The 27,686-nt window shown below is 45.8% G+C and overlaps 1 protein-coding gene across 18 annotated transcripts in view; it reads right to left on the reverse strand.

Moving 5' to 3' along the window:
- Window positions 1-15,443: 15,443 nt before the first annotated feature.
- The window catches only part of PIEZO2 (piezo type mechanosensitive ion channel component 2), a 472,860-nt gene continuing 460,617 nt past the window's right edge, over window positions 15,444-27,686 (reverse strand). For 17 of the 18 annotated variants that reach the window (XM_045458723.1, XM_045458719.1, XM_045458722.1 and 14 more), the window contains 7 exons: window positions 25,892-26,080; window positions 25,455-25,547; window positions 23,719-23,891; window positions 21,740-21,868; window positions 20,473-20,552; window positions 18,103-18,286; window positions 15,444-17,014 (listed from right to left, as the gene is read on the reverse strand). In XM_045458723.1, the coding sequence (XP_045314679.1) occupies window positions 16,762-17,014; window positions 18,103-18,286; window positions 20,473-20,552; window positions 21,740-21,868; window positions 23,719-23,891; window positions 25,455-25,547; window positions 25,892-26,080 (1,101 nt within the window). In that variant the 3' untranslated portion in view covers window positions 15,444-16,761. Of the gene's footprint in view, window positions 17,015-18,102; window positions 18,287-20,472; window positions 20,553-21,739; window positions 21,869-23,718; window positions 23,892-25,454; window positions 25,548-25,891; window positions 26,081-27,686 lie in introns of those variants that run through there. The other variant, XM_045458724.1, reaches the window with a different exon arrangement.

Raw genomic sequence — 27,686 nt, forward strand, 5'->3', positions numbered from 1 at the left:
CACGCGAGCTCACACGTGCTTCCTTCCTGGTCACTGACCCTATAGACTCGACATTGGCTGAGGTCACCTGGGCATCCAGCACTCCTTCCCAATTCCTGTGTGCATCCCTACACAGCGTTCCCTTCCATTGAGCAAGAGAGCTCTTTCAAAGCTTCCCCGCCCCAGTCCTTTGCTCCTGTCGCCTGTTACTATGCTCTTCACAGACGAGTCTGCTTCCTTCCTGCTTCACAGAGGAAGACAGAAGCTATTGGTAAAGAATGCCCCCACACTGCCAGCCTCCCTCTCATGGCTGGCCTGCTCCCACTAGTATTGAACTTATTCGTGTCTGCCCCATCCAAAAAAATAATAAGCCTCTCCCTGGAGGACACACCCCCATTCTGCATCTTCCGTCTCCTCACGTTCACAGCCAAATGTCTTGAAAGCAGTGTCTACATTCACTGTCTCTCTGAGGGCCTTTTCCCCACTCACCCCCTGTGCAGTGTGGTTTTCTCCCTCCATTCCACTCCCCTGAAACTGTCCCCGCTGACCTCCATGTTGCTAAGGCCAGTGGATACTTGGCATTTCTTGTCTTCTCAAGGCTAGATGGTTCTGCTCTCCCTCCGCAAGCCTCTCTCTCCTCGCTTGACTAATGGTTCCACTGGATGCTACCGGTTTCTCTCCTCTCTCTTTGGCTGTTTGTTTCTGGTGTTTGGGGTCCTGCCACCTTCGTCTTCCCTTTGGGTTCTGTCCTAGATGCTTTTCTGTTTTGCTCCACACCCTCTCCTGTTGAGACGGGGACAGAAGGAGGGGGAAGCAAGGGCAGAGAGGAAGGTGTCTTGGGTAGGTTGGCTATAAAAAGCAAGAGTGGAGGGAACTTGGCCTTGTTTTCAGTTCCAAACTGTAGGTGGAGGGTCGGGGGACATTTATTAGGGTGGATGGAACGGTGTATGAATAGGAAAAGCATCAGTCGGCATGCCTGCACCCCGTCAGCTCCTGTGTGGCCTAGGTGGCTGGGGCCCAGACATGCACCCACATCCACAGAGGCATGACAGCTGCCAAAGTGGGGGTGGCGAAGGGGCCCTGTAGATGAAGGTGGCTGGGTGAGTTGCCTGGAGAAGGGATGGGGTGGGGGTTGTACCGTAATAGTGACAGGGGCCCAAGGGGCCCCTAGTGCCAGCAAGGGCTGAACAGGGGTGTATCAGCATGAGCCAGTGGACAGGCCCTTTGAGAGGAATGCCCATGCTGAAGGAAAGGCTCATTTTCCCAGCTGGATGCTAGGGGCCAGACCAGCCCACCCTGCTAGGTGACCCCCCCAACGTGCACCCCAGCCAGCACGTCCAGTCCAAGGTGGAGTCCGAGGTGAAGGCATGGGCAGGCCTCTGATGCCATGAGGGCACCAGGACCCCTCCAAGTGCTGACTCCCTCTTGGATAGGAGCAAGGGAGTGGGAGAACATGGGCACTCTTATACACCCCCAAAAGTCACTCACAAGAGCCCATTTCATTGGGCAGGGACTGTGGCGACATAAATCGTCAGGTTGAAAGTTGTCCCTGTTCTCACGGAGGTGTAGGGTCTTGAGAATATTCAAGTAGTTTTAGAAGATTAAAAAAAACCCACATCTTCTTTGCACACGTCAGTGTGACGTGAGAAATGTATACATTTTACAAGACACGTGAAGGGGCCTTTAAAATTCACAGGGGCGCCTGGGTGGCGCAGTCGGTTAAGCGTCCGACTTCAGCCAGGTCACGATCTCACGGTCTGTGAGTTCGAGCCCCGCATCAGGCTCTGGGCTGATGGCTCAGAGCCTGGAGCCTGTTTCCGATTCTGTGTCTCCCTCTCTCTCTGCCCCTCCCCCGTTCATGCTCTGTCTCTCTCTGTCCCAAAAATAAATAAACGTTGAAAAAAAAAATTAAAAAAAAAAAAAGAAAATATACATTCATGATAACAATAAATATAGTCTGTGGATCAGCACAAAAAAACCCTATGGGATGTGATATTAAGTGAGCAAAGAACACACATTGTATGTTTGATCTTAACCACTGAAAATTGTATGCATTTGAGTAAAAATCTGGAAAGAAGCACAAGGAGATGACACTACCAGTGCCATAGTCACATAGATAGATTTTTACAAAGTTTGTATTACTGATAAAATGAAACTCTTAACGGATTCATTTTATTAATTATGGTATGTTTAAGGTGATGAGTGAGAGCCCTATTTCCATTTTGTTTTCTGGGAGGGCCTCCCCCTCCACACTTCTTTTCTTCTTTCGCTGGAGCAAGTGTTTCCGTTTGCAAACCACCCAGAATATAATTTTCAGTGGCCGTTCCTTCAAAAATTGCTTTCTTAAAAAACATACAACTGACGTAGCATTTCCTTCTCCTCTGAAAAATCACAGAAGCTTCAGGTGCACACTAGGCTACAGAATAGAAAAGTGTAGTTTGATCTTATTTGTGTAAAACAATTCTCCAACCCACGGGCCCCGTCTCTGTTACTGATTCCCGACTCTATTCGAAGTCTCCCTTGCATTGCAGTAAACCTGTTCTCTTGTAAAATGATTCCTATGAGACGTATTATCTGTCGCTGCATGAAAAATCACCCCAATGCTCAGTGGCTTTAAACAATGCTCGGGGGTGTATTTATTGTCTGACACTGATTTGCGGGGAGGGGTCAGGGATTTGGGAGTGGCTTAGCTTGAAATTGCTCACAAGGTTGTAGTCAAGGCCTGGGCCAGCCCTGCAGTTGTCAGAAAGCTTTGTGGAGGGGGTGGAGGACCCAGCTTCTGCCTACTGCCAAATCCACAGCTGCCCCTGTATCTTAGGTTTTTGTTTCTGTAGTGCCCTACCACTGAGTTCCAAAGTCTATCAGTTATCTGTGACTGCGTAAGAAGTTACCCCAAAACTTAGATGCTTACAACAACAAGGTGTCTCACTTGCATGACCGGGAGGTGGGGGCTGGCTGTTGGCTGGAGCCCTTAGCTGCTTGCTCTATGGACCCCCCTTCAGGGGTGCTTGCATGTTTTGATGGCATGGTCATTAGCTTCCCTCAAAATGAGTGTTACAGGAGAGCTCAGGGGAACTCAAAATTGTCTTTGATGACCTAGTCTTGGAAGGCATATGCTGTGATTTCTATTGGTTCCACACACAGGGCCTGCTCGCTGTGAAATGGGAAGACACAAGGGCATGAATACCAGGAGTTGAGGAGCACTGGGGGCCATCTTGGAGGCTGGCCACCGAAGTTGACCCTCTGGCCTCCCAATGTTACTCCTGTCCTTTGCACATGCAATATACTCCTCTCTTCTCAAGGTCCCCTAAGGGTTTCATCCCACCCAAGGATCTCCTCCAAGAACCCAGGGTCTCATTATCCAAATGAGGCCCAGTTCCTCACAGTCTGAAGATCTGTGAAGTAAAGAGACAAGTTATTTGCCTCTCACACCCAACATTCAGTGATGGGACAGCAGGTGCAGGATAACTGCTATAGACATTCCTGTCCAAAAACCGGGGAGAAGGGGGCTATATGGGAGTCACTGGCCCATAGCAATTCTGAAATCCATCGGGATACATTTAAAAAACTTCTAGGACCCAGTCCTCCTCCTGCCTTGGAATGAGTCTCCCACGGCACCAGTATGACATGAAGTCGCGTGGTGGCTGGATGGGTCAGAAGTCATCTGTGACTCTGTTTCCTTCCCTGAGATTGGGGCAGTCCTGGGGCACATACTTATGCCCGTGGTAGTAAGAGCAGAATCAATATTCCTTGAACTGAACTGAAAAGGACAACCTTTCGTCCTTCATCTTACAATGGTATTAGAGGAATTTTGTGGTCCTAAAACACCTGTATTTTGGGAGCTGTAATTTAGAACTAAAACTTATCTACCCCTTTGCTGCCACCTTGCTCCCCATCCTTCTAAAAGACAAAGGGGGTGGGATTCTTAACTTTCTAAGGAAGACATTAATGAAAACATTAGTCTGAATGAAAATCAGATCAGTAGTCAATTTCAGGACAATCCTTCAATGTCTCTTAAAAGAGAGACAGAATAGATCCCTATTTCAATTGCATGATTCTGTGGGAATGGACTCCCACAGTTCCTACCGTAGGCAAATCATCCCCCTTGGGGTGGGGAAGTGTGTGGGTGCCCAACAACCTAAACCACAGGCAACGTGAGGGGCCTCAGTAGCAATTCGTAAGCTGGCACCCCACCTGTCCACCCGAGCAGCAGAGATGAGTTGGTTGATTCACAGAGTATGTTAAGAAAGTGTGAATTGGCTGAAGACATTTGAACGTTGGGGCATTCCACCCAAAAATTTGTGTTTCTGACTTCCCTTGAAAAATCCAGAAGACCAGGAAGCCTGGGGCATGTATGTGCACAGGCCAAAAATGGACCTCTTTGCTGGGTGATGGCTGGACCCCTTTCCGTCTCCTGCCTGGCCCCGCAGTGATTTGAACTTGTGACTCTTGCTGCTAGGGTCTTTGAGGGAGGAAGGGAGGGGTCAACTAAGGATAAGTCATTAGAGATGTTGAAAGCTAAGCTTTCATGGTGAACAATCCAAGCAAGAAGCAATAATTAGGTATTTCAGGGCAGGAAACCTAAACTTTATAAACTTGACTTTTCTTCGTTGATTTTCCAAGTGTATTCATATTATTAAAGTCCTTTAGAAAATTACCAGCGTTTACAGATGGGCTGAAGGTGGGGGAAAAAAAAAAAAAAAAAAGACCGAATGTGCTGAGTTGGAGGGGAGGAGGAAAGTTGCCCGTTCACTGTGGCCTTGCAAGGCTCCGCGCTCTTGGTTTGTAACTGTTCCATGGGTCCTTGAAGAGTTTATATATTCTCTATCTGTAGATGGTTGTGTTCCATAAATAACGGACACATCAAACTTCTGAGCTGCCTTGTTCAAATCTTATTTTTATTGCACTTGGTCTGTAAGTTTCTAAAAGAGCTGTAGGATCATCTCCCACTATGGCTGGGACTTTGGTTTTATCAATTTCTCCTTGCAATCATGTTTCTATATTTTGAAGGGGATATGATTAGGTCCAACTTATTACTATGTCGCTTGGCTCTGTATGCTTATCTCTACCAAAAATGATAAAATTACTGATCAAAAGGGTACATAAATTTCCTCCATCTGGCGATCGTCCCTAACTGACAGGACTTGGCACTAGTTAGCTATTTGTTGCTGATGTACATGCTTTCATTTTACCCTAACGCTATCGTTGTGAGGCCATAGACATATTGGTATTCCCGATTTACTCCAGCATACATGGATCCCGCACCAGAACCTCAAAGTCTGGGCTCTTTCCTAGGCCCATGCTGTCTCAAAAAAGGCAAGCCAACATCTGAGGCCAAAACCATCGTGCACAATCCATTCCCCTCGGAAGCCGTTTTGACGGATCTCCGTGGGGCAAAAACTCGTACTAGAAATTAGCTGTTCCGGCTGTGTCTTGCCAGATTGCACAGCACCTGCCTGCTCTTTCATTTACCTGGACCCCGTTAGCACCTGGGAGCACACAGCGACCCTCAGCCACACCGTCGTGATGAGGGAGAAAGGAATACGAGCTATGTAGTGGAGATGTTTTCCTAGCTTGTAAACCTTCCTCCTTCTAATTCCTTCCCTGAAACATGCATTCCCTTTGCTGGAGCACATTTCCCAGGTTATTCTCACGAGGGGTCCCATACATCAGCCCTGAGTCTGATGATTCATGTTTATACCTCTGTCTCGTGAAGCTTTTGGCCCGATCCTGTGTTGGTGTTTCTGTGGAGCCTGCCTGACTCCAGTGTGTTCTGCCAGACCCCAGTGTGGGGAGGCAGCCTGGTGGCACGGTTAGGCTCCCAAGCCGACTGCTGTCTGCAAGGGTCTTTGTTCTGTCTGTTCTGCAGACAGGCTTTACTTTTAGTATATCAACTTACATCAGACGTTTTTTCTCTGTTTTCTGGCATTATTATGTTTTTTGTTTTTGTTTTTTCCCCTATTTAAAAAAAAATGTTTCCTGGGTTTCTTGTCCCAAGTGCAATGCAGGACAAAAGCTGGTTATTAACTGCTGCGGGCTCAGGGCAGGGCTGAACAATGTGAGGCACAGCCATCTGCAAGGTTCATTAATATTTCACTGCCTTGCATCAGTCTGGGTGCCACGAAGCAGCATAACTCATAACTGAATATTGCTGGTGTGCAGTTCCCTAATGCATCATTAGTGTTTTAGGATGGTCTGGCCCATGGAGCATATGTTGCATATGTGCTGGCAACCTCAGAGGTCAGGCTCTGGGCAGCCCTTCCGCAGCAGGAGAGGGGAGAACATGCTGCGCAGAGCAGCCCAGCTGAGCTGTCCGCTAGCCAAAGGCACTGGGAGTTCAGGGAGGTTACCTCAGAACTTTCCATAGCTCAATCCACCTCGGTGTTTGCACGAAGCTTTCCTACACAGAGATGGAACAACATTCATGGACGTAAAATTTTTTCAGAAAGGACTTCGCTGCGATTGAATTGGTACCAAAAACATAAAAAGATGAATGCGTTATGAAAACAGCTAATAGATGAACACTGATTTTATTTAGGAAGATTTTAAGCAGTGATATTTCCACACTTGGAAGTATAGACATTTATGATTTGGCTTGGCTTTAGGCTTGCAAAAAGCCATCATGGTCCCTAAGTTTTGTGTATTTGGTTGAATACTCCATCCTGTAGACAAGTCAGGGCGGGACTGTATTCTGCCCTGGTCCAGGTACTCTGGACATCACTCCAGTTGGTGTCCTTCCATGGAGACTCTAAGCCTTTTTTTACTCTCACCCTCTCATATTTCCTATTCATCTGCCCTCCATATATCAAAATGGATGCCTGGAGATGATCCACCCCTTGGCATAACTTCAAGACAATGTGTCACCTTTCCTGGTGGGACTTGCGTATATGAATTCTCTCTAGCTGAGGATAGAAAAATTTACGCTTTCTTTTCAAAATCGTCTCTCCTGTAATCCAAGGGGGAGGAGGCTGATTTCATGTGAGGTGTGAGAGCCTGCTTAGTATTACTGAATCTACTCCAAGTGGGAGACTCATGGCCTTTTCTAGTTATCTTTGAGGCCACGCTTAGGGCCACCAATTGTGCCTCCTGGATTATCATTTATTGATGAGTCCAGCCAGACATTTCCAATTATTGGCTACTTGGTTCTGAGCCTAGAGACTTCCCTTGTCAGCCATCGTTTTTAGAAGGCTGCGAACATTCTTCACTCTTCTCAGTAAACTTGACCTAGTTTTCCCAATAGGCATTTGACCAACACCGGAGCAAGTGTAACTGATTAGGAAGTGAATGAAAGGGAATGGACCCCTACCTTCTGTCTCTGGAGCTCTAGTTCCCCAATTGCTTCAGACATCCTTTTCATGGGGAGTGGTGGGGACAAAACTTTGGAGCCAGCGTGGCTGGAAGGATGGCAGAACCAGCCTTTATTGAGCATCTTCTATACATTACCATGATGCCTTAGATATAGACGTATCTGGCAAGGCTCCACTCGAGGGCAGAAAGGGAAGGGAGTATCTTCTGACTTGTCTGAGGTTGAAATCATCTGAAAAGGTTTAGACCCTGGCTTTCTAAGTCAGAGTCCTAGGGAGTCCAGAAGTCTGTATTTTTTAAACAAGAGCTGGAGATGATTCTAAGCAGTTTAGGAGCTAAGGAGTTTTAGGAGCCTTTGGGTTAGATGTACTGTCCTTAAACACAGATCCATGACCAATACTTCAGAATCAGCTGGGTGCAGGTAAAAAAAAAAAAAAAGGTATTTCTGGGCCCTAGATCTCTATGATCTGATGGTTTAGTCTTGTAGGCTTCTGAACTCTGGCTTTTCAAAGCTCTCTGTCGATTCTGATCATCAGAAAGATCTGGAAGCTGCTGGAACAGAGAGGACGGATGGAGAGTAGAAGCCTGGATGCTCAAGAAGGGGTCGCTGCGGTCAGCAAGAAGAAGTGTGGGGGCAGAGCCACAATACCGGCATAGCAGAGGCTTAGGGGACTGGACCAGACAGGTGTCTGCTCGACTCGGTGGCTTGAGTGAATGTCAGACTGTCTGAGGTCCTCAGCCTGAGACAGTATTAGTAACAAATATAAGGCAGGAAAGTTAAAGAGAGCTAAGATGAAAATCATGATTTTGGTTGGGGGCATATTGAATTTGAGATGCCAGTGGATTATTAACGTAGAATCCCTCGGAGTGGTTAAGAAATCCCTCTGTGGTTAGAAAAAGCAGAATGGATAGAAAAGAATTAAGACTATACATCTAAAACTGCCTTCATGGTGGGGACATTGAATGTGGACAAGGGTGACATTCATCATTGATGGTGACATGCATCATCCACGAAGCCAACTTGGAAGAGAGAATCTTCAGAAGAAAAAGGGACCATAGGGAAGTAAACTTGGCATTACTTCCCGTAAGTAAAAGGGTGACTTTATATCGGGTGCATAGGGATCTGCAGAAGAAGTTCTGTCCCTGTTAGACGAGGGCTTGTCTTGTCTATGACCTGAGACTTGGGTTACTTATGAGGAAGAGCTCATATAGTTGATCCTCCACTAAGAGCCAGGCTCTTTACATTCCTTCTGTGACCCTAAATGAAACTCATGGGCTGTTCTGAACTTCAGTGGTCACCTGTCAGGTTTGGAGACTGACCTCTTACCCAAGGCAACAATGCCATTAATCAGCCTAGAGCCTGATACCTCCTAAGTAATGGAAAGACATCTTTTAAAAATATAACCCAACTATATATAAATAACTTATACAACTCTATACACACACACACTCCTTACACAACCCAAGAAATAATCTGATTTAAAAATGGTCAGAACAGGGGCGCCTGGGTGGCTCAGTCGGTTAAGTGTCCGACTTCGGCTCAGGTCATGATCTCACAGTTTGTGAGTTCGAGCCCCGCGTCGGGCTCTGTGCTGACAGCTGAGAGCCTGGAGCCTGCTTCAGCTTCTGTGTCTCCCTCTCTCTCTGCCCCTCCCCTGCTCATGCTCTGTCTCTCTCTGTCTCAAAAATAAATAAACATTAAGAAAAAAAATAAAAATGGTCAGAACACCTGCACAGACATTTTTCCAAAGAAAACCTACAGATAGCCAACAGACACATGAAAAGATGTTCAAAATCACTCATCATCAAAGAAATGCAAATCAAACCCATGATGAGATATCACCTCTCCCCCGTGAGGATGGCTAGAATCAAAAAGCCAAGAAATAACAAGTGTGGCGAGGATGTGGAGAAACGGGAACCCCTATGCACTGTTGGTGGGGCCGTAAATTGATGTGGCCCTGGTGGAAAGCAGTGTGGAGGTTCTTCAAAAAAATGAAAAACAATAATACCAAGCGATCCAGTACTGGATATTGACTCAATGAAAATGAAAACGAAAACACTAATTGGAGAATATTCTGTTTGCTGTGTCATCATTTACAATAGCCACGACGTGGATGCAGTCCAAGTGTCCATCCACGGACGGATGGATAAGGAGGACACGGTATAGATATACAATGGAATATTACTCAGCCGTAAAAACTATAGAGATCTTGCCATTTGTGACAACCGGGTAGGACCTAGAGGGTCTTATGCTAAGTGAAATAAGTCGGACAGAGGAAGACAAATACCGTATGATTTCCCTTATATGTGGAATCTAAAAAGCAAACCAAACCAAAAGCAGAAACAAATCCATAAAGACGGAGAACAAACTGATGGTAGCCAGAGAGGAAGGGGGAGGGGATGGGCAAAGTGGGTGAAGGGGTGTAGGAGACACAGGCTTCCAGTTAGGGAATAAGTCACGGGAATAAAAGGCACAACGTAGAGAATATAGTCAATGGTATTGTAATAGTGTTGTGTGGTGACAGATGGGAGCCACACTTGTAGTGAACACGGCATAACTTGTCATCACCTTGCCGTACGCCTGACATTAATGTGACATTGTCTGTGGACTATGTGTCTATTAAAAAATATGTGTCTCATCAGCCAGGAATGAGGTGGGAATTCTTTGTAAGACAGCACAGATGTGCCAGTGAGTGTGAATCCTCACATGGGGAGGGTCCGTCCTCTGTCAGGGAACTGCCTGAGGGCAGATCACGTGAGGCTCTCTTCTCCCTCTTCTCCTCCATTCTGGAAAACCTAAGCTCACTTCCTCAGCCTTTGGCCAATCCGTCTCCTCTCTCTCCCAAGTGGCACCTGAAGCCCGACCTAGCAGAGGGTGATGGCCACGTACACGGAAAGCCGGGAAGAACCGAGACGGGGCCATGGAGAATTAGGCGTGAGCAAACTAGAAAGGATGAGAGGCTGCGGGAGGGGGCGAGGCGTGTGGAGGGCTGACCCGGGTGCTTAGAGGTGTTTGAGACCGCACCCCTGCACCAAGCCCGAGGATATGGGAAATATACTAGGTGGCTTCTTCCCAGTCCAACCCCTCCACGTTTCTCTATACATTTCATTGCTTGATGTAATTCAACGACTAAATGCCCTTCCAGCATCCATGTGTTTGCTGACATGAGGCTGGGCTCCGACCCCCAAGCCCGACGAGCTCACTGAAATGAAGCTGCCAGGCTGTTCTAGAGCACTTTCTCATAACTAATCCTCGGGCTCTTTCCAGAATTCCTACTCTGGTGTCTCAGCTCTGGTCACCTGGCCTGGGCCTCACCCACATTGCTAGCGGTCCCTGGCCATGCCACTCTTCCGTGGGCAGATGGAAACACCTAGGCATCTGACAGCCTCCTGGGTGAAGGTAGCCTTTCAGAAGCGCTTTCTCAGACCTCAGTGCAGGACAGAGGGCAGGAAAATAGGGGGCCCAGAGCTACCTAAATGACATCTGCAGTTTCCATTCCTCCCATGGCATCCTTACCTGAGACATTTAGCTTCAGTTCCTTCCTTTGGCAAAAGGTTTCAAACTAATGTTTTGCTGTAGCTCTAAATCTTTGCCTACCGTCCCCCAAGACGATGAGAACTTGTCCTGAGTCCTATGCTCTGGGGTACATGGGTGCTGCAGCCAGGGTGGAAGGAGGGCGCAGCAGGTGCTTGGCTGGGGGCTGTGGCACTCAAGGGCTGGGGAGCTGTGTCCCCCACCCAGCACCTTCTATCCTCCTGGATGGTATTACTTACCCTCACTGCCGGAGAGAATGAGAATTAGAAATACGGATGGTGTGGAAATCAATGTTCAACAAAGACTTTGGGGAAAGTGTCCCTGCAACCTATTAAACAATTTCCCTAAAAGCTACCAATTTCCCTCACCCCGAAGGTGATTCTTGACACATTTGATGCATTGCTCTAGAACCGCAGAACAGCTTCATTCTATGGGCACCACTGAGTGCTGGTGACATATGCAGATAGTGGTGGCACTACGTCAGGTGCCTCGACATTCTGTCTGCATTTGCTCCCAGAACGGGCTGTCGAGAGGCTAACCTTGCATTCGTGTAGCTGCTCCATGAAGGGCTGCACAGTCCACCCCTCCGGTAGCCTGGATAATTAACTGCACGTGAGGAAGAGCCCTTGCGCAGGAGGCTGAGTTTGGAGGTCCAGATAATTGCATGCCAAGGGGATGGTGGAAGCTGTTACCGCAGCTCAGGACTGATACCGCCTCTTTGTAACTAAATAGAAAGTAGACCCAATAACATTCCAGCCAGTAGTAATATGGGCGTGAAGAACAAATGGGAACCGAGAAGTTACTAATTGACCAGGAGGGAAAGAGGAGCATCTCTAATGCAGTTTATGGCTGGAGCCGTCAACACTGCCAATCTCCACACTCTGTAAAGAAGGCAACCCCAGCTCCTTCCCAGCCGTGTCTCTCTGAGAGCGGGGACGGGGTGCAAATGTGGATTCCTCCCCAATATGGCAAATGCACCGAGCCAAAGGTAACCGCTCGTTGGGATAGATCTCTCTCTGTTGAGTTAAGATCATGGCTGTGGATTTTGCTTCCCTGGTGTGGACTGACTGCCTTCTCAGCCAGTCTTGGATCAGCATGATTTTCCCCATCAGTTTCACTCAAGCTCCCCTGAGTTTCTGCTCTGGGTTTGCAGTACTCTTGGTGGTTCCGAGAACATGCTTTTGCCTTAGATAACTGGGGAGGCAGGACCTTTGATCATGATGGGTGAGTTCTGTGGGTCCTTTTTGATTTGGGGGCTCTTTAGAAAATGAGGCACAATTAGAAACCTGGTGTTGAATTGAATTGTTGTATTTTAACGGTTTTTTGAATTTATTTATTTTTGAGAGCGACAGAGGCAGCGTGAGCATGGGAGGAGCAGAGATAGAGGGAGACAGACAGGATCCTAAGCAGGCTCCATGCTGCCAGTGAAGAGCCCGATGCAGGGCTGGAACTCATGAAACTGTGAGGTCATGACCTGAGCTGAGGTCAACAGATGCTTAGCCAACTGAGCCACCCAGGTGCCCCGAATTGAATTGCCATCGTAAGGACCAAAAGAATCTGTGAAGACAACACTAGCTGCTTTCCTGAAGTGACCTCAATTTCTCTAAAGGGTTGAGAACATCTCTGCCTGAGACTGATCAGAATCAGAAATGGAGGGCTTTAATCTCTTTGACTTTTAATTCATGGAGATAAGAAAGCTATTAGTGTTCTTGGGTTCTTGGACATTGACTTGATTAATAATCAATAGTTAATTAATAAATGAATAGTTAATATTTTAACTTCCCTTTCTCACTGAAAAAGGACAGGAGGCTTATATTTCAATTTGGAACAATTCCATATTAGTATTTTACTTGTCACGTGTCTTAATATTGCCACCTTATTTCACTGCAGAACCTCACCTAGGTGATGTCAGCCAAAGTACTGGGACATAGTTTGTAGTGGAAAATTATTTAGAGATTGAAATTTTGGTCTTAGGTATAGAGTAATGGAAATTACTTAACGAATAGAGTGTTCTGAGCTACTTCAGAACCTTCTGGGGACAAAATCTAGACTAACCATGGGAGGTCCCAAGAAGCAGTGTGGCTGGTGTGAAGGATGGCCTCATTAATGTGGGTGCACCCACATTAAATACCACAGGTATTTATAACTTGAAATGATGCTCTAAGCTAATGAAAAATAGCTTATTTTTTTACAAAAAATTCTTCTTCCCCCAAACAATGTAGGCTTCCAAGAACTAATCACTTGTGCACACTGTCCTAAAGCACCTTTATCGCAAGTAATTCATTTAAGCAGGCCAGGGAAATGTAAGGCTGTCATCCCTAACTGTGAAATTAAATGTATTCTTCCTTGTTGAATACTGTGATTCTCTGTCTGCCCCTCTCTCCTGCTCCTGCTTGCTCCCTTTCCCTTTCTCAAAACAACAACAACAACAAAACTAACAGATAGAAACTGCTTCTCAGGACCAGGCCCCATGCCTCGGGGACACTGCTAGGAATAGAGGGGGCAGAACAGGTGCCGATGAGAAGAGAGAACCATGAGGCTGGGTGGGCCTCATGGAGAGGTGAGCAGAGCTGGGGGCTTCAGAATCAAGACACATTTGTGGACACTCCGGGACTGTGGGAGGGGTCTCCAGAGTCGCAGAGCCAGAAGAGCCATCCCCTGACCCAAAAGTTGGGAAACCTAGTGCCACACCCCAAGGAGCCACAGAAAAGGGCTGTACTTAAATACAGTCTCAAATTCGTCTCAGTAAAAAAGAATAAAGAGCAGAATCAGGTCCCTAGAGACAATACAAGTTTACCAGAAAGGCATGGCCGCAACAACACGGGTGAAAGCTATAACCCAGTATTTCAAATAGACGAAAATAAATTAGCAGTTAATACAAGACACCAAAGAACAATAGAAATCAGGATTTGAAAGCTAGTGAAAAAAGAAAATAATCATTTTAGAAAGGATCACTAAACTAGAAGGACAATATGACAGTTCTGGCAAGGGACAGGGTCACCTTACGGATGGAGCCACATTACAGATGGGGTCATCTTATGCACAGGGTCACCTTACGGAAAGGGTAGGCTGAGAGAGGAAGGCTGCGGCTATACAGTCGGGGAGGGAGGCAGACGCTGGTGCTCAGGGGTCCCGGGGGGACCAGACTGAACAGTAAAAGAGGTAAATGCAGCAGCTGGGACCAGAGCGAGGCTGGTAACGAGGACGCTGGGCCCCTATGGCCGAGGGTCTGGCTCACCCTGCCCGGCTCCCTGCCTCATTGGGACAGGGACCAGATGAGGGTGAGGGGAACCTAGAACAGGTGGTGGAGGATAGATGCTGAGTATTATGTCTGGCTTCAAAACCAGCTGCGGCAGCAGGGGCCGGATCTCCTGCGTCTTATTCGTCCCTCATAAGGGAAGTAAGTCCTCACAATCTTACAAGAAGCCAGCGGGTCTGAGTGGCCCAAGGATAGACAGTGATGGATACTGCAGTCTCCACGAATGCCCTCTGCACGCCCACACGCCCGTGCTCATGGGTCAAGGCTGTGCCCCTCCTTCCAGGGAGTAGGCTCCCGCCTCATCAAAGGCAAAACCCGCACAGGGAGTGGCGGTGGCAACAACTTGCTGTTCCAGCATCCAGTTGCCATGCCCTTGCCCGGGACGAGGCAGAACCACCCCAGATCTCAAGTGCCCTGAAGGGTTGGGTGACGTTCAGTTGCAGCTGCGTGATGGGGCAGCACGTCCCTCTGCTCAATCCTGCCTTCCTTGCTGACCAGTGTAACTCCCGGGACCACTGCCCCAAACGTCCTTGGTCCAGGCTGTTCATTTCGGAGGCCGTCTCCAGAGAACCCAATCTAAGGTGGCAGGCCACTTTCACAAGGAGCGTCCGCTGGGCCGGGGCTTGGAACGTGGCTGGCTACAGTACGATGATCCCTTCATGTTGTCAGATACGTGGGGCTGAGAGGGGACAGGGCCTGCTGGCCCGGGGGTTCCCTGCCCAACGGTAGCCTGGCCAGGCCTGCGGACCTCCTCGTTGTCTGCCATTTCCACTCTAGCACATGCCTCCCCGGAGGAAGCGCCTCCTTTCTACAATCCTTTATTTCTATCTTTTATATTTCCTTCTATGCCCCCCTCCCCCCCCACACACAGGAAGCTTCTTCTTGAACCCTGGAAATTGCTCTCTTGAAGAGCATTACCATTCTGGTATAGTTTGACTTTCCACTTTCTTCTCGGGAGGATTTCCTACTTCTCCTCTTTCCTGAATGTGTCATAACTTGCTCTCTGGAAATTCCCTTGAGCTGCCCTGTTTTCAAAGAAAGAGTTCACAACCAGGAATACGCACAATGATTCTTTGTGTTGTTGGGAAATCAGAGTGTGGGCCACAGTTTGTGGACTGAGTTTACTGCTACAACGACCGGAGGAGCTGATTGCCACAGGCTGGGAAGTACGCTGGCTTTCCCGCCTGAAGAAAAATATGCACCAGTTCTCTAGAAGACACCGAACACCGTCTGATCTCTGTTTTTTTTTTTTAAAGCTCCATATTCCCTTACCATGATTTTTTTTAACTCCTTGTACACAGTGTTGAAAATAGTAATTTTTTCCTACTTCACGCAAAGGAGGCAGAATGAAGACTATTCTTGAAATGGCTTTGCAAGATGTGCTTTATTTTAAGTCAGTCCTGAACCCAGACTACATAGGATCATTTTTTTGGACATGTTCTAGTCCATTTAATGACTCCTCAGAAACTGTATTTTAATACAGAATGAAAACTACATTTCAATCATAAATTTTCATGCTACATTGTTATTTAATGAAGAGGTTGTATTACCAATAATAATAATTTAAGAAAAGGCCGTTTTTTTTTTATTTCCCCAAGCTCAATATACATATTTCTTCCATAACTATGAACTTAAAAAACCCGTCTCAGATGTAAAAATGTGAATTGGAATATGTAAACTCTTCGATATACCTGAAAAACAGGAAGGAAAATGTCACATACTGGAAAAAACCATTGCCTTAAATCATCGAAATGGGAAAAAGCGTGTTGAGGGATGGGGAAAAAGGTAGAAGGGCGTTCATGACCTCAGTTAGGAAAGAGTTACAGAGTCAGAGATTTCCACACCCAGCTGGGCGCCATTTTCATCCTTCTACCTGGAGCCTGTGTCTGAGGAGGAGCAGAACTCTGAAGCATAACAGCCACCACTGAAGCGAGTCATTTGCTGGGCCTCGACAAAACCGGTGTCCCCATTTTTGTTTTGCTGCTTTTTTTTTTCTTTTTTCCTGAGAAGTCACTGGTGTTTAATGGAAAGATTTTTTTTTTTTTTTTTTTTTACTAGTCTTCAGTTAAGATAAGGCAGTAAGAGTGTCACTAATGTTAACTTTTTGCTTAGAATGAGGCTCGTTCGTCCACTGGTATCTTCATGGGTCTTTGGCTCCCTCTTGTTCCCCGCCCCCCACCCCAGAAATCTCTTCAGGAGTTTCAGCCTCCTATTGCTGTTGCGTATTTTCGGGGCGTGCTGAGGCCCATCTGTTCTCCCCACAGCAGCTTCCCCGTTGGCAACAGGGTGCGGCCTACTGAACTAGAGCATCTCTTCAGGAAGTGTGCGGGCTCCGCACAGAAAACCATGGGCAACTTTCCTTTTCCCTTCTTCTCTACTGTTTCTCTGAGGGAGGAGACCCATAAATGATTCCTTTGCATCGTCAATCAGAATGCAAGACACTGTTGACTATATCATAAAACAAATAGCCCTGATTTTGGAGAAATGGAATTACAAATAACATTTTCAACAGCGCCTTCGTTTACAAGGTAGCTTAGACTGCAGAAGGAAGTCAGCTCCTTTTGACCACCTGTCAGAAGAGAAACCATTTCCATCCAACTAGAAATGCTTAGCTCTTATGAGCATATTGTGCTTTTTTTTAAATTCAAATGTTAATTTGATCTGCAGTCTGTGTCTTAAAGCATCAATTTGTTTTTTCTCTAGTCCATTTGATCATGGTTTCTGGTGAGCGGTACAGGAATATTAATTTGGCATAGAGATCTTCCTCGAGTTCCAGTTCCCCTGTCTCTCGAACTAAAAAAATATCTGTGCACAACTTCAGAATTCGGTCCACGTTTGGAAGCTCTTCAAACATGATGGAGTGAGAAATCCCACTGAAGAATTCACGGACAAACTTCCCAATCACAAGGACAACCGAAGCATACAATCCCATGATACTGGGGGGAAAAAAAAAGGTAGCTAGAAATTGTATCTACCAGTTAAACACAGTTAATAGAACACGTCTAAAAGAAAAAAAATAACAAAATTTCTCTAGAGTTTTTCCCTTTGGTGAAAACATTTACTGTGTTTATTAAAAAGGTAATTCAGGGGCACCTGGGTGGCTCAGTTGGGTAAGCAGCCAACTTCAGCTCAGGTCATGATCTCGCGGTCTGTGAGTTTAAGCCCCACATAGGGCTCTGTGCTGACAGCTCAGAGCCTGGAGCCTGCTTCCGATTCTGTGTTTCCCTCTCTCTCTGCCCCTTCCCTGCTTGCTCTCTGGCTCTCTCTGTCTCTCAAAAATAATAAACATTAAAAAAATTTTCTTAAAAAGGTAATTCATATTCCTTGTGTAAACACACTTTATACATTACAGTGCTGTAAGACTTGAAAAATAAAAGTGTCAAAACAATCTCAATTCTGGAAACAACCAATGCTAGTAGTCTCATGCATGAACTTCAGGGGGTTTTACTGCAAACATTATATAAAGAAACCACATAATATACTTGATAGAAATGCAATTGTACTATATATACTTTTCTGCACCTAGCTATTTATTTTAATACTATAATTCTGCATAGACATTGACTTCTTAACAGACTTTCATGTCTTGTAGGGGATGCATGTGTCTTAGAATGTAAGCATCAGAACACGGTGAAATGATAGCATCAGACCATTTTGGACATTGGACCATGTCCAAAATTGCGATGCTTGACTGAGCATCTGCTCAGGTCAGAAGGCAATCTACACGGAAAACAGATAACCCTACACCAATTTCTAAGTTTAAACATTGAATTACATCAAACGTAACAGGAAGACGTGGAGTCAAGAAACCAGAAATATGACTTCTAGTCCTGTCCTTAATGGTGTTATTCACCCCAGGCATTTTGACTTCTTTGGGACTCTGGTTCTTGAAGGGCCAATGATCTATGAATTTCAACACTGCAGCTGTTAAGTTCAAGAATTTTAGGAAGGTACAAAGCTTCCCATCAACTTTATATGACACAGAAGTAGGCTCTTGTGACTGCTAACTGAAATGCGTCCTTACCCATAGCCAGCCAGGAACCCCAGACTGGGCGGGCTGACTTTGTCATTGAAGACCACCAGTTCCAAGGCCTGAGCGTGCTGATTGTATATTCTGTTTCCAGTCAGGTTGAGAACCCACCACTCACTGTTAGATTTAGTTGTATTGTCTCTGGACAAAATGATGGTGATATTCATGAAGTTATTTTCTGTAAGACGAGAAAAATGAAACCAAGTTAGCATAAGCATATTAAGATTCAATGCACGCAAACAATTGTCAGATGGCAGAACCTGATTACCACTATCCGTAGCGTGTGATGCCAGGATGAGTAGGGCACATGTTAATAGTGTGAGTGGAGAAAGAAAAGTGGGCTGCAGGTGTGCATAAGGTTTCTCCTTGTCGCTAAAGAGGACGCTCATTGTTGCTAAGTGAGCATGGCAGCCATATCACAGGGAGAGAGCGAAGACCCACGTGATATATATGTGAGTATATACGTGAGTATATACGTGAGTATCACACGTGCTTAATATACGTGAGTATATTTCTTTGCTAATAATTCCAAGCAACTAGTTAGACATTTAAAAACCCAAATCACTGACTTTTTATTGACTTGACTAATCCAATCATATTACTAACATTTATTGAGTGTCTTCTGGGAGGAAGGCCCTCTGTTAGGTGATCAGGGGTTACAGAGTTGAATACAGCACAATCCCATATCTCAATGGGAACAGGCCACGTACATGAGCACAACTTATGGGCATGTGGCAACCACTATTAGACCTGTGTTGACAAGGAGAGAACAATTCTGGTTGGTAGGATCCATGAGGGCTTCCCAGATGACATGACTTCTGAGTTGAATTTTGCTGAGAACATCAGTAAAGTGGAGATGGAGAGGGAGAGGAGGTTATTTCCGCAAGGATTGATGGCATGAAGCTCAGGAAAGTTCTGAAAACCCATGATGTGTGGTTAATGATTGCTTGTGTTGGAGCTTAGGGTGAATATAAAACAGTAAAAGGGCCAACAGAAAGCTTGGAGTCCTCTGTGTAGGCCTTTCTAAGAAAATACCACCATTGCCAATGATAATACGGCCTCCACTGAGAATCATGGTCGTGGAGTATAAACTCTGTGAGGGTGGGGGCCGTGGCTGCATTATTTCCTGCTAAATTCCTAGATCAAAGGAATCTAGGACAGTGTGTGGCAAAGTAAGTCTATTGGATGGATGGATGGATGGATGGATGGAGAGTGAGGCAGGAGACTCATAAAGATAAAGAAACCCCTCCTCAAGAAGAATGTGAACCACTGAGAATGCTCAGGAAGAAAAAGAACCTTGGTTCTGAAGTCTAGAGAGTTCTGAAGGGGGACATGTGGCCCATGTTTGGATCTAGTTTGTCCACGTACTGGTTGTATAACCTTTGCTGAGTAATTCACACACTGGGCCTTGGTTCCCCCTTTGTAAACTGGTGATAACCACCAATGTATGCTAAATAGGCCTTATGGTAAAGATCAGAGAGAACTCAGTAAAGCTAATCAGAGAAGTTGTTGTGTTGGCAGGACCTGAGAACACCAAGACCTGTGGTGTGGGGAAGGGGGACTTCACAGGCTGAACCTCAAGAGGAAGAAATGCATAGAGATGTGGGGGCCCACCCACACTTGTCTTCGGAACCTCTATGCTGCCCCTACTTCTTGAGATCTCCATGGGGGTGTCTACCTGTTTACCTAGGCAATCTCCATCTTTCCAGCTAAACATGAACCATGTAGAACCTCGTCTCCAGTGCCTGGCATACTGCCTGGTGACAATGAGCAACCCATGTTGGCAAAGGAATGAACGTGACTTGGATATATACTGCACTGTCCTTCTACTTTTACCATCCATACCCATCTGTTCTGGTCCAGGCAACTGATGAAGTCAAATGCTTCATAATTAATGCTTAAGAATTCCATATCATCATCTTACTACCATCTCTGTTATTTGGGGTAAATACAGTCCCTAGAGACTACTGTTGATACTTAACGACTCTTGGGCTGAATCACGCACATTTCCTGCTACCTTTTTATTGTTCTTATCGTGGGGCCTTCATATTTAATACTGCATGAGGCCATTTTCTGTCCAAGATATGGATGTTAATAGAAACAAGTAAACAGACTAAGGCACTAAATGTGGATTTAAGCCCATCAAGTTCTATATCAATGAAAACAATGAAGAATATGGCTTCTGGTGACTGATTCCTTCTGGCTGTGGAACGCAGCTGGGAGTCTCATGCTTCCTATAAGCTCTGTCTCACAGAGACAGAAAACTGGAAAGAAGCTCGAGAAAGGTTGAAAATGCAAACTGTAGAAGTTGAATAAAAGAAGGTTAAAAAAAAAAGTTCTGAAATAATTCCTTTTCAGCCTTACCAGACAAAAGTTGCTTTATAGGTTTTGAATTCGAATCACTAGGTGCTTTCACGTAATATGGGTAGATCTTTTCTATAGTCCTGTATGTTAAAAAAAAAAAAAGGAGGGGAAGCGTAATTAAGTTTTAGTTGTTTTACCCACATAAAATTGATTTTTTTTGTTGCTACTTTGACCTCATATCAAACGATAATGGTGAATCTTTGTATATGTATACAATGTGATGTCATCGCAATTTATGGGTTCCATTCTAACTAGAATTCTCTGAAGCCAAAAAAATTTTACCTGTTTCTATTCGAATACTCAAGTAAACTCTGTACATGAGCAGTTTATGACTTGAAAACTGCTACAGAGATTTTCCATGTCTGTGACTGTTTCTGAAGCAAGGGACTGTCTTTCTTGCTAGGATCTAGGTCTGTACTCTTTCTCTCTCTCTAGATATATCTATAATCAAGTGGATGGCATGAATCTATCTAGTGACAAGACTGAGGCTTGAGGGGAGAACTAGTAGCCTGGACCTAACCCTCCCTCTGCCAAGGACAAGCTAAGTGACCTGAGCAGGTCGCTGTGTCTTTCTAGGCCTGCCTGTTCTCTCATGAAATAATGGGGGAGGAACTGACAGTCTTTGAGGTTCCTTCAACTTTAGTGATTAACACAGGCTGTCGTAGGGAGCACGTCTGAGGACTGCATCATGGTGGCTTATATTCACTGCATTAAAGTGGGGCCAAGGCAGACTGGAGGTCAGAACTAGGCATTGGCTGGTGGACGTCTGGAATACTTCATTTAGTGGTTTTGCACCAATAGCATTTTCTCCCCCTCCTGCTTAGAATCTAGACATCACAGCTTATATCTGTTTGAAGTGGAGTACTTATACGGCAGGAGAATATTTTAAGATGTAGATCCCCCCCCGCCCCAAATTTCCTTTTACCCCTTATCTTCCCCTCATCTCCCATCCATTCAATGACCCCAGGCCAGGAGTAATAGTAGAAGAGGGGTATCCCAGGGGCTTTCTCTGGCTTTTGGTGATTATGGTCAGATAAGAGCAAAGTTTGCTACCCAGGAACAAGGTCAGTACTCCCAGGGCTAGGTGGACAGAGTACCGGGGGAGGAAAACAGAGCTGCCTTAATGTAACACAACGAGGCCTCCAAGTAGAGATTGACTTGAGTTACTGAAGAAAGTTGCATTTCTGGTATACGTGAGTTTGCAGATGCAGATTTTGTACCAGATATATCCATCTATTTAAGCTAATTAACAGGAGCAATCACTTACACCGGTGTTCTTGAACTTTCCGTGTTGTTGCCGGCTATCATTTTAGCTATATGTTCTCGTGTGGTATTTTTAAGAGGAAAAGAAAGCTTATCGGTTGCAATTTCTGCCTTTGCACCCAAACTCATGTTTCTGTGAAGAGAAATAAAAAGGCTCAATGTCAGTGATTACTTGGAAGTCTAGGAGAGACGTTCAAAAATTCACTTGACTCTTCATTTTATTAATCTCACCAAGTCTTCCTTGGATCCACAACTGTCACCCCCAACCTTTTCTGTCCACCTCACCTTTACGTCCAGCTTCTTAGACAACCAAGTTAGTAAAGCCCGGGGAGGCTACAAACACCTTTAAAACAGATGGCAGGTGAGAGGGCAGAGTCTGTTGACTAGAAGAGAAACCGTCTTGATGCTCTGATAATGAGTTTCTGAAACACTTTTTTTTTATTAATCTAGTGAGGTTAGTCTCCATGGTGACTAATAGAATCCATGCTTTTAAAAGAATGTTCCATCAAGAGTTGATCTTTAATGTTGTTATTATTTATTATTATTATTATTATTTTGGTAGCTCTTCAAAGAAAAGGCTAGAAAGTGAATTTTGGCAGTACAGAATTTCATGTGAGGAATTTGGGATGTTCTAAAGGAGAAAATAAGATGAAAGAAAGAGTTCTTTCAATTCTGAACAGCCCCCTTTCAGATATTTCTTTACTGTTTCTTTGTAAATTCACTTTAGATTGGAGAAGCCTTCTTCTGTACCTATCATAATTCTTTCTTAATTTTATCCTAGAAGCCAGGAACCATGAACCCAATGAACCTATCACTTGACTGCTGGCATAGAATCCTGAATCACAAGACTATGACAAATACAAACAAACAAACACTAAGCCAACCAACTAGTGTATTGTGTTGAGGTTCCCCGATTGCTTCACTAACACATTGGGCTTCTGAATGCAAGAACTTTTCTTAAGACATGCTCATGAATGGATAAGGAAGATGTGGGGGGTGTGTGTGTATGGAATATTACTCAGCGGTAAAAAGGAATGAAATCTTGTCATTTGCACAGACACGGATGGAGCTAGAGAGTATTATGTTAAGCAAAATAAGTCTGTCAGAGAAAGAAAAATACCATATGATTTCGCTCATGTGCAGGATTTAAGAAACAAGACAAGTGAGCAAAGGGGAAAAAAAGAGAGAGGCAAACCAGGAAAGGGACTCTTAGCCACAGAGAACAAACTGACGGTTACCAGAGGGGAGGTGGGTGGGGGGATGGGTGAAATAGGTGATGGGGATTAAGGAGGGCACTTGTGAGGTGCACCGGGGGTTGTATGGAAGTGAAGAATCTCTATGCTGTACAGCTGAGACTAATATTACACTGTGTGTTAACTAACTGAGTTTAAATACAAACTTAACACAGATCGACAAGTGCAGTAGTGGCCACGTGCTGGCCATGGGCTCAGGTTAGGTGAGAAGGAATCTCTCTCAGCTCTCCCATCTTGGGACTCCCAGGCTGCTCTCACATCTCCTGCTTAGAGAAAAGATCTGACAGGACTTCCCTACGTTGGAGGGATTCGAGTGAGAATTCGGGTTCCCGAGACTGCCAATTCTTTATTGCTAAGACCAAATGTCCACCTTTCAGGGAAATCTTACAATCATCCAGACCATTTCATTTTATAAGTCATGACACTTTTTCTTTTTGCTTTACCCCTCTCTCTCTCTCATTCACAAAACTCATTGCCAGACTCTCTTTAAAAACTGGAGTGAGTAGAAAAAAGGAAAACTAAGAAGTTCTTATTTTTGTCAGAGATTCCTAGCCACACTGTTATTTAGTAAACACAGATGTTAGCTGTAGCATCGAATGAATGTTCCCAAAGTGTAATGTCAGCTATAAACCACATCCATCGACTTTTTCTTTACTTCTATCCACCCACCCCCACCCCGAGTTTAGATTGGGGGGAAAGGGGAAATTATGCATGGAAATACAGTAACTACCTCTGAATACTCCATGAAAAAACAACAGAGAAGCTACTATTGGGGTCCGTGAGTTCGCTTATCATTTTCTGCTTACTGGGAGGGCTGATGGTCCACAAAGAATTTGAGTTTCCTTCCAGTTCTGCTACAGTTATGTCTTCTTTCTCATAATTTTCCAGAAATTGCATAGCACCCTGTATGCGCACAAATACACATGCATAAATAGATCATATATATGGTGATGTACAAATAAAAATTTTTCAAAAATGTTTATTTAGTTTTGAGAGAGAGACACAGCGCGAGCAGGGGAGGGGCAGAGAGAGAGGGAGACAGAATCTGAAGCAGGCTCCAGGCTCCGAGCTGTCAGCACAGAGCCCGACGTGGGGCTCGAACCCACCAACCGTGAGAACATAACCTGAGCCGAAGTCGGACGCCCAACGGACTGAGCCACCCGTGTGCCCCCTGTGGTGATGTACAAATAAAGTGATTACTCTTCTTTGTAACTGGCTACATGAAGGGGAATTCTTAGTAAGGAAGGGCAATTTTTACAGTGCATGGTCTTCATGCTCTATTGCACTATTCTGTTCCCCTCCCCACAGGGATGGGCAGCCCGAGTGCCATGGAGCAATCTTGGTGATGTTGTCGCACCAATACAGCTATGGGATCATCCCAACTCATCAATAAAGAAAAGACAAATGACTTGGTGTCATTTTCCTCCCCATTAAGAAGGAAATCTATCAACTATTGGGGTGTTCCCTCTCACCACCCGTCAAATTTAATCCACCCACAATATCCTGGTCCTGTCTTCACAGCTGCACATCCCTCAAGATTAGTTTTGGCAGTGTGCATTAGAGGCTGATAATTTTATAAAGGAGATAAGCATCTGTGTGCCTAATCATTTTCTTTAAATACAAAGTATTATTTGTAAATCAAATTTTAATTCTGAAAGCTTGATTTATCATGTGATTAAAAGTTTGTAATGTAAGGAAGAGAATACATCAGCCACAACTTTACCACCAGGGCATCACCGCTGTGATATATGGTAGGAAATGTTGGTTTCATTTGTTTTAATTTAAAAAATAGGAATGTGTGTCCTTTTTCACTTAGGTTTTATCTTGAGAAATGTTCACGCCATGCAGAGTCTCTGCAATGACTATTTTGTATTATGAAAGACGCTGCTCGGAAAACATTCAGACGACGTAGCATGTAAATAAAATGAAAAGTGGTGGTCCCCTTCTCCCACGCCGACCGCTCTAGGGCAGCCAGTGCCTATCAAATTCACTTGATACATTTGCCATAACTTATTTAACCGCTCCCTAGTTATGAAGCCCTCAGTGGCTCCCAGCTTTTACTAATGCAGACAGCACAAGCAAGGGCCTGCCTAGAGCTTTTCCAACATTTTGAATGACTCCCTTAATACAGATTCTCAGATTAGACCTACCCATCAAAGGGGTCAGTATCTACTACAATTAAAAAAAAATTAAAAATATGAAAGTGGACCTACATCTGTTAAGCTTACATTAAAATGTCCCGAATTACGATTACGTTTATTAACACATATCCAATGATACGGACATAATGGCTCAGAGTGTCGAAGGGGCCAGTAGCCAGAAATGCGCTGCGGACCCCTGGTAACCCCTGAAAAGTCCCTCCCACCACCACAGGCCATGACAGAGGAGTGAACAAAATGACAAGCAGTAAGCTCACCTTTCGTCTAGAAAGGTCTTCACAGAGATCTACTGCATGCAATTACTTACAGTGTCCCTAGAAAAAGCCTTCATAAATTTATTAAACTTGGGCTGATCCATAACTTTCAACTGGCTTTGCTGTGCACTCATTGTGAAAATAGGCTGGAAAACAAAGAAACAAGGTGCCGTTAGCCCTCCGAGGCCCGTCTCTGCATCCTGGGTTCAAAGAACAATATTTCCGCCGTGTTATCGCCCCCCCCCCCCCCCCCGGGTACCCGAGGGCAGCTGGCCTCAGAGATCTCTTTTTGAAGTGATTACCCAACCAGAACAAAACGACTCTTTCACTGTCCTCGGTGCTTTACTTATCTCATACATCACGTATTTGCTGACCAGCCGAAATGTAGGGAGGAATCTGGAGCACCAAAGCTAACTCCACATCCTGTGGCTGTTTATTGGGAAAGGCGCCGGCAGGTGAGCGAGCCCTGGGGGAGGTGCACAGCGGTTACCTGGTACCCTCCCAGGGTGATTGTGACCGAGACGTCCAGGGGCTGGTTGATGACCCCCGCCACAGATTTGATCAAGGACATGAAGAGAAGGGGAAACCAGACAATGCAGATGAGCAGAACGATGATCATGCCTCCCATGCCATACTTCACCACTTTCTTCTTCTTCTGCCCCCGGGGCTGCGGGTATCTCTGCAACAGAGAGGTCACACCGGGCTCAGGCTTCTGGCCCCGAGAAGCAGGCGGGGTCTGGGTCGGGGAGGAGGGGTGCGCGTTCTTGCCGCGGGACCCGACTGAGTCCTGATTCTGCTCAGTTCGCTCAGGTCACTCTAGGAAATTAAGTAGTGATGTGAAGCTCTAAGGAGCACCCAACACGTCCCCACGGTGGTGCCACGAGGGACCAATGGGACCCGAGGGACTTTCTCCTTAAAACTGTGTTGGTTTTGGCTGGTGATGAACCTATGGACCGATGGATCAAATACTGCTGAACAAAGCCTCTGCTTTCAAGGGATCATGTGGGAGAAAGACATTTTACTGCAAATTCCTGAATATTCCAAAGCTGTGCCTATCAACCACCTGCTCTTGGTGGGTGGAAAAAAGTTTTTCACCTCATTCATGACACACGTTGTCAGAAGGCAGTGTGGTTCAAGCCCTGCAATAAGATCTATACGATCAGAAGAGCCCTCTCTCTCGGCCTCCAGGACTCCACGCGGGTCCTCAGCGGGGGCTGTGCTGAACAGCAGGAACTGGGGGGTGGTGGCAGAAGTGTGCGTCACGTGAGGGACCTGCTCTCTCCTACAAAAGCAGTGCGTTCGGAAGGGATGGGATCACTTCCATCAGCTTTGCACCAAGCACTGCTCCTAAGCAAGGCACAAGGAGCCAGCTTTGTTATCCGGAATCAAAAGGGCTTCAGATATGCACGTGTAACCCTTGCTTAAATGATGCTTCTCCGTGACCTTTTTGCCTTCCAGGGTCAGCCCCTGAAGCTGGGCTGCACACACAATATGGGGGTTACCCCCACTCCCCAGCCTGGCTGTGAGATTTATCCTGGGGGCCACAATCCCTCAGGAGGCAGCCATTCATTTCACTAGAGGTGAGGTAAGGAAAACTCATCCACATTCTGCCTGCAGGCGCTGAGCTCATGTGACAAGCGACAAACAAGGACAGAGGTCTGGGAGCCAGCACTGCTACAATGGCTCTATGGGCCCTGGCCGTCCGTGATTGCTGAAGTCAGGCCTGGAAGTATAGGGCGGGGGCTGGACGGGGGACACGGGAGCCAGTATGGGCAGCATTATGGATTCTGTGCTCAGGAGATAGTGCCTCTCAGTGGCTGTGCTCCGAGTTAGGGCATGATGTTCAGATCCAGCACTGTATTTCGGTATCTTTGCGCTGGAATTTGAGGCCACTGACTATAATTTTCTATCGCGAAAGAAAAACTGCAGTATTGGAGAATTTCAGATATATATTCACACACACACAGGCTTGCTTTTTCATCTTTTTCTCCGGGAGGCAAGTTGAGACAAGCGGCCTCTCATCCTCACGCAGGAGCGCTCAGGCATAAGGTGGCGAAGTGTTTCGTTGGTTCAAGACTTTTCTCTGCTAAGAACAGCGTGGGTCTCTTCTGACTGTAGTGGTGCCATATCGGTTCCTCTCCTGGAGGCCACCCTTTGAGGCTCACTGCTAAAATCCCCAGAACCTCCCCCTCCGTTCTCCCCCTTCTCCTGCTCAGCCCCGGGGCAGGACAGGGCCAGCACCTTTGGACCTCTCTCTAACTCTGAGGCTACTTCCCCCTTCACCT

This window comes from Leopardus geoffroyi, chromosome D3 (assembly GCF_018350155.1).
Source record: "Leopardus geoffroyi isolate Oge1 chromosome D3, O.geoffroyi_Oge1_pat1.0, whole genome shotgun sequence".
Classification (NCBI taxonomy): domain Eukaryota; kingdom Metazoa; phylum Chordata; class Mammalia; order Carnivora; family Felidae; genus Leopardus; species Leopardus geoffroyi.